At 48.6% G+C, this 12755-nt stretch overlaps 1 protein-coding gene across 1 annotated transcript in view; it reads left to right on the top strand.

The window, feature by feature from the left end:
- Window positions 1–11814, top strand: part of PCP4 (Purkinje cell protein 4) — a 60421-nt gene extending 48607 nt beyond the window's left edge. Inside the window, exon 3 of the mRNA XM_077765408.1 lies at window positions 11406–11814. Within this exon, the coding sequence (XP_077621534.1) occupies window positions 11406–11533 (128 nt within the window). The 3' untranslated portion in view covers window positions 11534–11814. The remainder of the gene's footprint in view (window positions 1–11405) is intronic.
- Window positions 11815–12755: the final 941 nt, after the last annotated feature.

The following is a 12755-nucleotide window of genomic DNA, read 5'->3' as shown; positions in this document are numbered from 1 at the left end:
GTCATGGCCCAGCAGAAGCCCCAACTGAGGCATCAGACACAGACCAATAGATGTCCCTGTGGCTGCCGCAGAGAAAGCCAATGCCTCGCCTCTGTGCTTACCCCAGGTGGGCGCTTTCTGTGTTTGTTTGCCACCCCCGGGGCTCACTTCTGCCTTCTCAGATCCTGCCACAATGCACCTGCCTGGTTGGCCCTAGGCCTGGGCCGGGGGGAGGGGAGGGGGATGGACTCCTACTTCCAGGACGGCTGGGAATGGATTTCCTCTAGCTTCTCAGCATCCATGCTAGAGGGAGTCGGTGGAAGGAGAGGCCTTGGGGGGCCAGTCTGTGTGCAGGAGCCCTGCGCTTGTAGTATACATTGTATACATTTATGTATATATACAATGTATACATTTATACATTACAAAGTAGGCCAGGGCACCTTTCTCCTTTTCCCTATAAACACCTTGAGAGGCAAACAAGTCTCAATTCCTTGTCATTCCCATTTCAAACACAGGGGGAGCATTGGAACCTCAGAAAGGCAAATCTGACCACATTTCAATCAGTTGGAAATTGAACTTGAGCTCTCCCTAATGTAGCTTTCTCATCATACCTCATCGGTCTGTCTTTATATTTTTCCCCTAGAAAATGTGGGCATTTTGTCTAGTGCTGTGGACTGAATTGTGCATCCCGCCCCCCAAAGTCATATGATAAAGCCCTGACCCCTGGTACTTCAGAACGTGGCTGTATTTGGAGACAGGGTCTTTAAAGACAGAATTAAGGTCACAATTGGTTAATTAGCAACACGACCGGTGTTCTCATGAGTAGAGATCAGGACAGAGACGCAGACAGAGGGGTGGCCATGTGAGGACACAGGGAGCAGGTGGGGTCTGCCTACCCAGGAAAGGGGCCTCAGAGGAACAAAACCTTGCATGCACCTCAATCTCAGACCTCCAGCCTCTAGACCATGAGCAAATACATTTCTGTCATTTAAACTCCCAGCCGGTGTTACTTTGTTATGCAGCCCCAGCAGACTAATACAAGGAGGAGCAATTTTGCCTTTCCAGTAGAAAAGTTAGGTTTTTCAATGATATTTATATCTTTTTGTTTGTACTCTTGCTGGGCTTAATGAATTTGGGGGGAAAATTTGATCTCAGCAGTGCATATGTACATCCATTAGATTACTTAAATGCCCCGGCCGGGTAGTCATCTTATATAAGCAAGGCGCATGGAGGTAGGCCAGGGCAGCCACGAAATTGAAGCAGAGGACTCAGAAGCTGGAAGTGAGCCATCACTGTCAGCTGACCAAATTAGGCTTTGCATTAACAACAGCCCGTTTTGACCAAAGGAGACTGTGGGTTGCAGAATGCCTCTATTTTAGGACAAGGGAGAATTTCCCAGTCTTGGGGAAAAAAGCCCTAAGTACGAAAAAGGTGCTAACATAGTGTGGAAAGTCAGAAGAAGCGGGAAATGTGTGTTTATCCGGTGTGAGAACACAACAGATGCAGACACCCCCTCTCCGTGGCTACTAATGCCTGACCTTGCTCATTAATCTCTGCCGCTTAGCCAAGACCTGGAAAATTGCAATTCTCCGCACCAGCAGCCCCTGTTCAACAAATCCTGAGCCAGTGGGCAGGAACGAGAAACCGCTTGGAGCTCAGAGCTCCCGTCCCCGCTTGCTGAGATTCCACACTCCTGCCCAACCACGGAGGGAGAACTGCTCTATCTCAAGCCGAACTGGCTTTCCCCCCAGGTTTTGAAAGAACATGCCGTCATGTTGTTGTTTTATTGCCATTTCATAACATGGATGCTTGATGCCAGCATTTTTTGGAACTAGGTGTACAAGTTTATCTTTATTATTTTTGGGAGGGGAGTACGTGACCCCTTCTCTAACACTACGTGCCTTGTTCTCCAGGTATATATATTTTTTAACGTTTTATTTATTTCTGAGAGAGAGATAGAGACAGCATGAGCAGGGGAGGGTCAGAGAGAGAGGGGGAGACACAGAATCCGAAGCAGCTCCAGGCTCTGAGCTGTCGGCACAGAGCCCAACGCGGGGATTGAACCCATGAACAGTGAGATCATGACCTGAGCCGAAGTCGGATGCTTAACTGACTGAACCACCCAGGCGCCCCTCTCTGGGTATATTTTGATTCAGCTTGAGTCTTAAAGGATACAAATTCCAATCTTTGCTTGGTTTTCTGGTTTCTCTCTTTGCTTTCGTTGCCTCGAAGGCCTGGGTTTGTGTCCTTAGGAAGGAAGCCATACTGGGTGTCCGTGACCAATAGGTAGGTGGCTCCGGTGCGGGAAAGGGTGGAGAGCCAGTTAAGAGGCCCCGGGGTCCCATAGCTGCCCTGTATCAGTTAGTGTAAGTACATCAACGGTAACACAATGGACAGATGCTAATTCTTTCCAAGTTAGTATTATACTTTGAAAGAAGGTAGGGGATTCTAAGAACTCTAGTATTATAATACCCCATTTGCAAGGCACACTTAGGTTAAATGGCTGTTATTTCTTTATGGTGTGCTAAAATTTAGGTCCTTTTATAATAGGCTCTGAGCTGTGCCTCCTAATCAAGGCAAACTCCTACTCAGGACAATTATATCCCAATTTACTGCTTATGCGCAAATTTCTGATCTACAGGATGAGGACTTAGGAGGTAATTTGTTTCTATAAAATAGCTCTTCAAGTATGGAGAGTTATAAGCATGTAAATGAGTGTGTGTGTGCGTGCGTGTATTTGCGTGTGTGTGTGTCTGCAAGCCCCGATGTTCACGACTTATTGCCAGTACCTCTAGGCAATGACTCTACATCATCATAAACTCAGGGACAAATATATTTGAGAATTCTCTCGATGAGGGTTAATATGGTATATTTTTGAATGATGCTGGATTTCAAACTTTTTATCAGAATCCTGGGCTGTCACAGGATCCAGGAATAGATCCGTTATGCTCTGGATGACTACATGTCTGATAATTTCTAAAGAATTTATGCTAATTATTTGAAGTCTGAGACTAAGACTGCTAATGCACGGATGGAGAATAATTTTTTAAAACGTGTTGATTCTCAGGAGCAGAGGGCCCCTGCCGCCCCTCCCTCCTGGGCAGATAGAGGGGTCTTAGGCTGTCTTTGGGGACAGGCCTCGTACCCTAACCTTGTCTCCTTCCCTGACCTTGTAACACACACACACACGCACGCACGCGCGCGCGCGCGCACAAGCCGTAATTTTGGAATTTATACAATTCTGTTACTTACTTGTACATTTACCTTTTTATTTTCTGTGCTCCCCCAAGACAGCAGCAGGGTTTGGGGCTGGTTCTCTGCTCCTTCTCTCGGCCCCTGGAGCAGTGAGGAACCCCTACTAGGCATTTTAGACCGTTTGCTGAATGATGGGATTAGGTGTACATTCTCCTGGACTGCCCACTCAACAAACAGATTGTGCAAAAACTGGTTGACTGTATCGTGTGTTTAGCTTGGACCATTTATGATTTTCTCTCCCCCTAAGCAAAATGAACTGGTCCATAAGAAAGGCTGTCAACTTGGCCTCTAAGCATCTGAAAGTCACGCAACACTGTAGATAAAAACAAGATTGGGAGAGAGGCGGGGCTTCCGAATCAGCCTTCGGCCAGTGCTCACAGAGTGATCTCGGCGAGGCATGTGATGGTCGCTGCACCTTCGTAAAATGGGGACAATGGACATTTCCTGCAGCTCTCGAGAATGCAGAAGCCAGACAACGGAAAGAATACAAAAGCTACTTTAGAACCTATGGAACCCAAAGTTAGGTTTGTTGTTAGAGATGGAATTGTGTCCCCCCTGATTTATATGCAGAAGCTCTGACCCCCATTGCCTCAGAATGATGTTGTATTTGGAGATAAGGACTTAAATAAGGTGATTACATTAAAATGAGGTTTTACGGTGTCTGGCTGGTGTCCTTCTAAGAAGGCAAAGAGATGCCAGACCACGTTTGGAGACAGTAGGCAGGCAGCTGTCTGTAAGCCAAGGAGAGATGTCTCAGAAAAAACCAAACCTGCTGACATGTTGGTCTCAGACTTCCAGCTTCCAGAACTGAGCGAGAACAAATGTCCCTCATCTAAGCTGTCTGGTCTGGGCTACTTTGTAGTAATTTTGCGGACTAACACAGGTGCTCAGTAAGCACCTGCTGATGGGCCCTCGCCCTGACTTGATGACCACTTACTCTATTGCTAGTTCTGCATTTTTTTTAGAATAGATGCACGCTGGGCGCCTGGGTGGGTCAGTCGGATAAGCACCGACTGCAGCTCAGGTCATGATCTCTTGGTTCATGGGTTCAAGCCCTGCTTGTCAGCCCCTCTGTGCTGACAGCTCAGAGCCTGGAGCCTGCCTCAAATTCTGTGTCTCCCTCTCTCTGCTCCTTCCCCACTCATGCTCTGTCTCAAAAATAAGTGAACATTAAAAAAAAATTTAGAATAGATGCACGTAAATGGTATTGTCGTATGTCAAACCATGTTCCCCTTCGGTAGATTTTCATGGCGATACCAGATACTTGTGATATTCATTTGGGAATGTCTTGAACTGGTAGTAGCTCCTTCCTTTTATATTTATGAGTCTCTATTTCACATTTGCCATCAAATGATCTGTAAAAGAAAATCCACTTAAATCTATGAGGGAGGACCTACTTAATGTTCAGCGAAGAGTGGTTCTTATGACAACGGCATCTTTAAGCACGGCTACCTGAACGTCTCTTATGGCATAATAAAATCCAAAATAGCAAGGCTGCTTTCTATCTCGGTGTCTGCAAGGAAAAGGCAATATTTCAGAGAAATAGTATAAGAAATATCTACGGTAGTGCAAAGACTAAATCTGAATAGTGCTGCGTTATTTCCTGGGGAGGGGAGGTCACGACAGCACTGAATCACGAGACTCCTGAGCTTGGGGGGGCACGGTTGATGGCCATCGCTGGGCTCTGCGGTGTGCTTGGTGCTCCGATGAGGTTTCTGCCCAGGGAAAAAGTCTAATCGTGTGGGACTGTTGTGCACTTATGCTCCTTGTTCTGAGAGAGAAGTGGTGAGAGAAGACGGGTAGATGCATGGACTGAGGAGGTGGCAAATGGAAGGGCAGGTAGATAACAGAGTAGATAGTAATGGCCCAGGACCCTTACCTTTGAGACCAAGCCTGCTGGGTAATGGAGCTGCCAGAGCTGGGTGAAATCTGTGGGTCTCAGGGTGGGGGGTTCCTGGCCCACCTGGGCTCACAGGACATTCCAGTTATGGGGGAGCTCCTGAGCTGCACGGTCAGAAAGTTGGGTTCCCTCCCATTCCCTGGGGGAGCTGGTTCCCATCAACTTTTTATATGAAACCAGTTTATTGGTATGAATAGCCTCTTGACCATTCTCCTGGCCGGCCTCAGAATTTCTTCACAGAGGGACGCACAGAAATGATAAGACTCCAACACACAGCAGCAGGCAGGTTACAAAGTGCTCTGGTGAAACCCTGCTCACTCAGGCCACTGTCAGGGGCAGGGTGGCCATGCCTTTGCCTGCTCCCAGAGGTGGGATCCTGGATAAACACGTCGGGGAGCCCACCCCGCCAGCTGTAGGAGGCACACATCTTTGTGAAGGGACAGGCAGAAGAATCCGGGCAGCGGCTACAGGGGGCTGGTCTGGAGACTGTAACAGCACACCTTTCCCGGCTGCTCATGCAAATCTACTGTCCCTCCGGAGAGAGACAAGCCGCGCAGAGGGGCTGGGCGCCTGCAGTGCCTCCTAGTGACGGAGACTGGGGACTCAGGTCTGCGTTTACACGAGCTGTGAGTTGTGGGCTGCGCCTGTCTTTTGGTAAAGCCTCTGGGCCTTATGCTGCTGAGCGAGGACATGAAGTCACAAACGCAGCAAACGCCACCTGCCATCCAAGAGGCTGGGGAGGGCCTGACCCCTCAGTGCTGCTGCCTCCTAGATGCATGCGATGGTGCGTGGCTGGCCCTGCTGGGAAGCATTCATTCCCTTCCCCTCCTCATCTCCTCCTCACGAGGCCCCGAACAACTTAAGGTCTGAGCAGGTGCAGGACCTGGTGGCTGGAAAGCCATGTGACCGCCTCACTCCCCCCCCACCCTTCACCTGCTTTGCGTGTCCTGCTCAACACCATTGGGCCAATATTTCCATTTCCAACATGGCCTTGATCGGCACATAATACTGGCGGATAGGTGCAACTGGCTTTTAAAAATGATTTTACCTCTCCCATTCTGGAGATGGGCAGACTGAGACCCAGAGTGCCTGTGAGCCGTCATGAGAGTCACAGAGCGGTGGGGCACACCCCAAATCACTCTACCTGGACCCACAGGCTCTGCTTCTGCCAGCTGCCTCAGTGGGACCAGGAGGACCTGAGGGCTGGGAGGGAGTCATCCTTACCCCAGAGAAGGAGGGAGGGCATTGTCTGCCTGATGTGAGGCTGCCTCTCCTGACCGGGCACTGACGACCGGCACTGTTCTAGGCACAGAGGGGTTTAAAAGCCCACCCAGAGCTCACCCCTGATGCTTGTGAGTCCTTCTCTCTACCCAGGCCCTGACCATTCCCCGTGGCAACCCCCCCCACCCAACGATGCCTCCATATGTCACTGCAGTGTGGCCACATTTTCCAACTTGTCCACCAAGCCCTCTGTGGACAGTGCCCCTCAGCCGGCCCCATGGAGACTTTGCCGTGGCACCTCCCAGCCTCCCTCTTTAGAATTCTGGTGGTGGAAGTGGGGGTGAGGAACCGTCCCTCGTGGGGGTGAGATGGTTACCACTGAGGGCAACTGACTAGTCCTGAGATAGAGGCAGCACACGACAGCGTCCTGTCATCTTCATTACCAGACTCACTTGCAGTTAACGGTCACTAACTGAACACCTACTATGTGCTTCCCTGTGTGAGCTTCTGGAACAAGACAGATGAAGCCCCTGACCTCACGGAGCTCACACTGTCATAGAGGGAGGGACCGCAAACCAAGGAGGAGAGAAAGAACAAGGTAGTGATTGCTTGTGAAGAACCATAATGTGGGGTGCAGGCTGGGGTGTGTCCTGCAGGGAGCATACCCTCGGGGCACGTCCTGTCCCCCTCCCCCATGCAGACACGGTCCAAGTCCCCTCTCTGAGCAACAGAACAGGCCCCTGGTGCTGCTACTGGGCACCTCTGCCCCGGAGTGATGGGGAAGGGAGGAGCTCACACAGCCGCCTGCATCCCGTTGCTGTGCCCTCATCTGGAGGGTAGGAGGGGACCTTCTGGGGCAACTCGGTGACTCTATTTCTGCAGGGCTTGAAGCTTACAGACGCAGAGCGGCCCTGAGGGCCGTGGTCCCTCTGGATGCCCTTCCCCCCGCCCCTCCCCTCCTGCTGTGCTCAGAGCTGTGCTTTCCTAGTCTAAGGACCACACAGAGCTGTCTGCAGACACTTACATCATTTGCAGTGAACCCTGAGCCACCAAATGCAACTAGTTACTCCTTCGCCGCCACATTCGGGGCCCCCCTCCTCTGCTTTATAAATCCCAGTGGGAGGAGCAGCAGCATCAGACCTTCTGCAGGGGATGCTTGGCTCTACCAAGTAAACAGAAGGTAACCATTCCTGAAGTATTCATGCTTTCTTTTTATTTTTTTATTATTTTTTTAATGTTTTATTTATTTCTAGGAGAGAGAGAGAGACAGCGTGAGCAGGGGAGGGTCAGAGAGAGAGGGAGTCACAGACTGAAACAGGCTCCAGGCTCTGAGCTGGCAGTCAGCACAGAGCCCGACGCGGGGCTCGAACCCACGAACTGCGAGATCATGACCCAAGAGAAAGTCAGACGCTTAACCGACTAAGCCACCCAGGCACCTCTCATGCTTTCTTTTTAAACATTGTAATATTTTCTCAACTAGGGAGGAATGTGTAAATCACTTTTGGCTGAAGATATTAGTTTCAAATGAGATTGCGAAATTTATTTTTATGACCTGTCTTTACAATCTCATGCATTTCCTAAATATACATAACTTTCCACACCTTCCTTTATCATTTATCAAAAAATAATATTGCTGTTTTCTTCATTATTATTAAGGGGAAGGATGAGTCAGACTGTTCAAAGGCTTCAGGTTGCGGAGTTTTAAGACTGGAAGGTCTTCCGTGTCCCCTGAAGGGGAGCTGGTGTCCCACTTTGTGATCATGACACACCAGAGATGTAGGGCATCTTCAGGGAGGAAGAGGATGCGGAGGTCTGAACCGTCTTCTGACCAGTCCTAGTGCTGAAGGCGTTATCACCACTCTGGTCGGTGCAGAGGGCCCGTTGCTGGGAGCATGTGAGCTGCAGCGGTCACAGCTCAGGTTTGCCAGACACTTTCCCACCCCCCAGGCTCGTGTGATGATGTTAATGGAACACCTTTAAGGTCCTGAAATGAGCCTCAGGAAACTCCTGCCCTGACAGTGGCTCTATTAGTAGATTTCCTGCAATGCCCTTTATTTTTTTTTAAAATTTTTTTAAATGTTTTATTTATTTCTAGGAGAGAGACACAGAGAGAGAAAGAGACAGCGTGAGCAGGGGAGTGTCAGAGAGAGAGGGAGTCACAGACTGAAACAGGCTCCAGGCTCTGAGCTGGCAGTCAGCACAGAGCCCGACGTGGGGCTCGAACCCACGAACCGCGAGATCATGACCTAAGCGAAAGTCGGACGCTTAACCGACTAAGCCACCCTGGCGCCCCCCTGCAATGCCCTTTAAAACGTTGTCGATGCAGCACAAGACAAGCCCATGAGTGTCCTCCGTATCATCTGGTCTCTTGTGGGTTAGAAGAAGATGGTCCCCAATGTTCCCTGGACACTGGGGCTCTTCACATTCCCTGCGCTTTTGGACATTGGCAGCCAATCTGGGACAGAGGAAAACAGTTGTACTGATTGAGGCCACGGACCGGTCAGTCTGGCAAGGCTTGCAAACCAGTGGTCTCTCCTCCCAGATGAGGTGAGATTGAAGGGATCTAAGCAGAAACTGCTTAGGCTCTGGTAAAATTGACAGGAATCTGCTTAAGGGTCTGCAAAGTAAATGCCCCATAACCAGGTGCACCTGAAATAAGGGGTAACTCATGTCAATTTATATTCCTATCTATGAATTATCTATCTATCTGTCTATCTATATCTACCTATCATCTATCTATTATTTTTATCTATCATATCTATCTCTATCTATCATCTATCTATCTATCATCTATCTATCTATCATCTATCTATCTATCTATCTATCTATCTATCTATCTATCTATCTATCATCTATCTATCTATCTATCATCTATCTATCTAATTATCTATCATCTATCTATCTATCTATCATCTGTCATCTATCTATCTATCATCTATCTATCTATCTATCTATCTATCATCTATCTATCTATCTATCATCTATCTATCTATCTATCATCTATCTATCATCTATCTATCTATCTATCTATCTATCATTTGTCATCTATCTATCTATCTATCTATCATCTATCTATCTATCTATCATCTATCTATCTATCTATCATCTATCTATCTATCATCTATCTATCTATCATCTATCTATCATCTGTCTATCATCTATCTATCTATCATCTATCTATCTATCAATCATCTGTCATCTATTTATCGCTCACCTAAGAGAGAGAATGAGCAGGAAGAACAAATCTGCTTCCCTTGAAAGGGATCACTTGTCCTCCACTTTGTCAGGGTTGCTGCCTGAACATTATTATCCAAAGTTGCTGAGAGAGGAAGTGAGTGAATGGGAGAACTCAGCCTGCCTGGTGACAAAGTCAGGAATAGAGCCCTGTCCCTGCGACCTGGCTGGGGCTTTCTCTCCTGCCTCAAACGCCCCGGACATTCCCACTCCGAGGTGGATGAGCCCCGTACACTGCTGGGCTCCAGGTACACGTCTAGGTGGTAGTGAGGTCTTGACCCAAGCGCTGTGAGGTGGGTCCCATCCCCAGTTCTGCCTTGAGCTAATTCCAGGGCCTTATTTTGCACTTCATCTGTCGACAGAGTAGTTGTGTCTCAACTCTGTCCGCATCTTAGGATCACTCGAGAGCCTTTTATAAAGTAGGGTTGTGTGGCCCTCCCCCAGGGCTACTGACTCAGGTGACTTGGTCTGGCTATCAGGGTCTCTTCCCAGTGCAGCTCAGAGTCTGGAGTGGGGCCCTGGGCCTGTATATTTTTTAAAAAGATGCCTTGGGGCGCCTGGGTGGCTTAGTCGGTTAAGCGTCCGACTTTCGCTTGGATCATGATCTCGCGGTTCGTGGGTTCGAGCCCCGCGTCGGGCTCTGTGCTGACTGCCAGCTCAGAGCCTGGAGCCTGTTTCAGTCTGTGACTCCCTCTCTCTCTGACCCTCCCTGCTCATGCTGTCTCTCTCTCTCTCTCTCCTAGAAATAAATAAAACACTAAAAAACATTAAAAAAAAAAGATGCCTTGGGGGCACCTGGGGGGCTCAGTCAGCTGAGCATCCGACTTCAACTCAGATCATGATCACATGGTTTGTGACTTCAAGTCCCATGTTCAAGCCCCACTGACAGCACAAAGCCCACCTCGTATCCTCTGTCTTCCTCTCTCTCTGCCTCTCTCCCACTTGCTCCCTCTCTCTCTCTCAAAAATAAATAAGTATTAAATTTTTAAAAATTTAAAAAGATGCCTTGGCAATTGTGATGATTAACTTTCATCAGATTGAAGGAGTTGTAAAGATTCTTCCCTTTTGTGACTGGAAGATTTTGTTTATTTGTTTGTTTTTACATTTGGCTAGAAGTCAGCAGATGCTCAGCAAAGAAGAGAATGTCAACCCGTGTTTTCACTTCCCTTTGGCTTATATCCTATTTTCTGTGATCGTTACAGTGTGAATTAGTTAAAGCCTTCCAGCATAGCAAATATATTGCTAAGTGTACCTCCTTGCAACAAAACATAAGACCCGTGGAAGTTCAGCCAAATTGTGAAGGTCAAATGGGGTCATCCGTTGGTGACACTGATGAAGACAGAAGTCCTAATTCAATCAGTAATGTCACTGGCAATGGATGTATACATAGAAACCCAGTGACTTTAACCCGGAGCTGGTGTGAATGTCAGTCGTCTGCTGGGTCAACATCTGTAGCATTATTAAAACTATATCTCTATGAGGCATCAGGAAACAGAAAAAGCACAGCTAATATTTTTAACACTGTAAAACATGGTCACGAGACATAGAAAATTAGAGATTTTCTCAGAAAATATCTGAGAAGTTGGGACTGTGTTCTTGAGTGTCATGGTCTCTGGCAAGTGTAGAGTTCGGGCAGCCAGAAACCAGCCCAATCTGGGCTCCGATGGGGGTTGGGACATGCTCGGCTGCACTTTACCTTACAAACCAGGTGTTCTGCGGGGGCTGTGAGTGTGTGCTTCATGGTCGACGGGCGGCTGTCTGCCTTCTGGCTCTCAGCTCAGTGACTCCCTCACGCTTGTGTTCTCTCTTGCTACAGATGGGCAGAAGAAAGTTCAGGAAGAATTTGACATTGACATGGATGCGCCAGAGACAGAACGTGCGGCGGTGGCCATTCAGTCGCAGTTCAGAAAATTCCAGAAGAAAAAGGCTGGGTCCCAGTCCTAGTGGGAGAGTCCCTTCCTAGTCTGCCAGAAGACGCCGAATTCAACCATCATCTATCAAGAAATTAAAAGAACAACACCCTAGAGAGAATTCATCTGCACATGATACACACATGCACACCTGACCTGCAATGCATGTACAGAGACCCGTGATATTTATTCCCTGATAGGAAGGTGTAGACAATGCAACTGAGTGGCTTCATCTCTGTTTATCTCTAGTATCATTCCTCCTGCACTGTTTTCCTTGATGTTGTAATAAAATGGAGTTATGATGCGTGATTAAAATGTCTGCTTCATCTCTCCCTTTAGATTAACCCGGGAAGTTACCAGAGTTAGAGGCGACTGCAAGGCTGTCTATTTTCCCCTTCCCCTAAGAGTGAGAGCTGAAACAAGGTGCTTCTGTGAGGAGCCTTTCTGAGGGAATGACATCCCCTCTTTGCCACACCTGTGTCATCTGAAGAGTGTTAACTGCCTGCCTGCAGTACGTTTTCCTCTTCTGATGGAGTAGAGCAGGGTGTCAAAGTGTCAGCAGGTTCCCCGGGAGAATTCCGACTCACCCAGGAGAACGAGATGGGGGAGCGTGATGCATCAACGTTTGCGCCTGTCACTCAGGTGTGCTCAGCAGGTGTGTTTCACAACTCCAAAGGGGACGCTCCTGCCCTCGGCCCCCGCTGGGGCCATTCTCTCTGCACCTTTGTGGCTCCATGGGGAAAGGTGGCTCTCTGGTCTCCCTCACTTCCCAGAGCTTCTCACACTGTGATTTGCTACTTGCTAGGATCATTCCCACGACCTGCAATTTGGAGAAGCTGTCTGGCTTCTCTCCTATGGCATATCTTCCCCTGGAACCTTGCAGGTAAATGGTTTCACATGCCCCCAAGGGGTTCCTCAGGCAGGGAGGAGAGGATGGTCTACAGAATCAGGACTAGGTGTTGGATGCTTGCCTTGGGGCCCCAGATGGCAGGAGCCCTGAGCTACTGAATCTTGCTGTTTGAGTTATGCCAGGTGAGAAGCTGGTACAGAAGCTGTATCTCATCTTCAGCATCCTGAGGTGCTCGGTGAAGGCACAATGTACCACTGAGGGGCATCCCATTTCTTTCCTGCGCCAGTTCCTTAACCAAGGATCGACTTGGAGCATGCAGAATGGTGGAAAGAGGAGAGACAGGGCTCTGTGTGCGTGCATGTGCTCACACTTGTGCCTGGAGTGTGGGTGTAAAGTGTGGCAGAAG

This window comes from Crocuta crocuta, unplaced genomic scaffold (genome assembly GCF_008692635.1).
Source record: "Crocuta crocuta isolate KB4526 unplaced genomic scaffold, BGI_CrCroc_1.0 scaffold84, whole genome shotgun sequence".
In the NCBI taxonomy this organism is placed as follows: domain Eukaryota; kingdom Metazoa; phylum Chordata; class Mammalia; order Carnivora; family Hyaenidae; genus Crocuta; species Crocuta crocuta.
The sequence above is the reverse complement of the archived record's forward strand: the minus strand, read 5'-3'. Positions and strand labels throughout refer to the sequence as shown.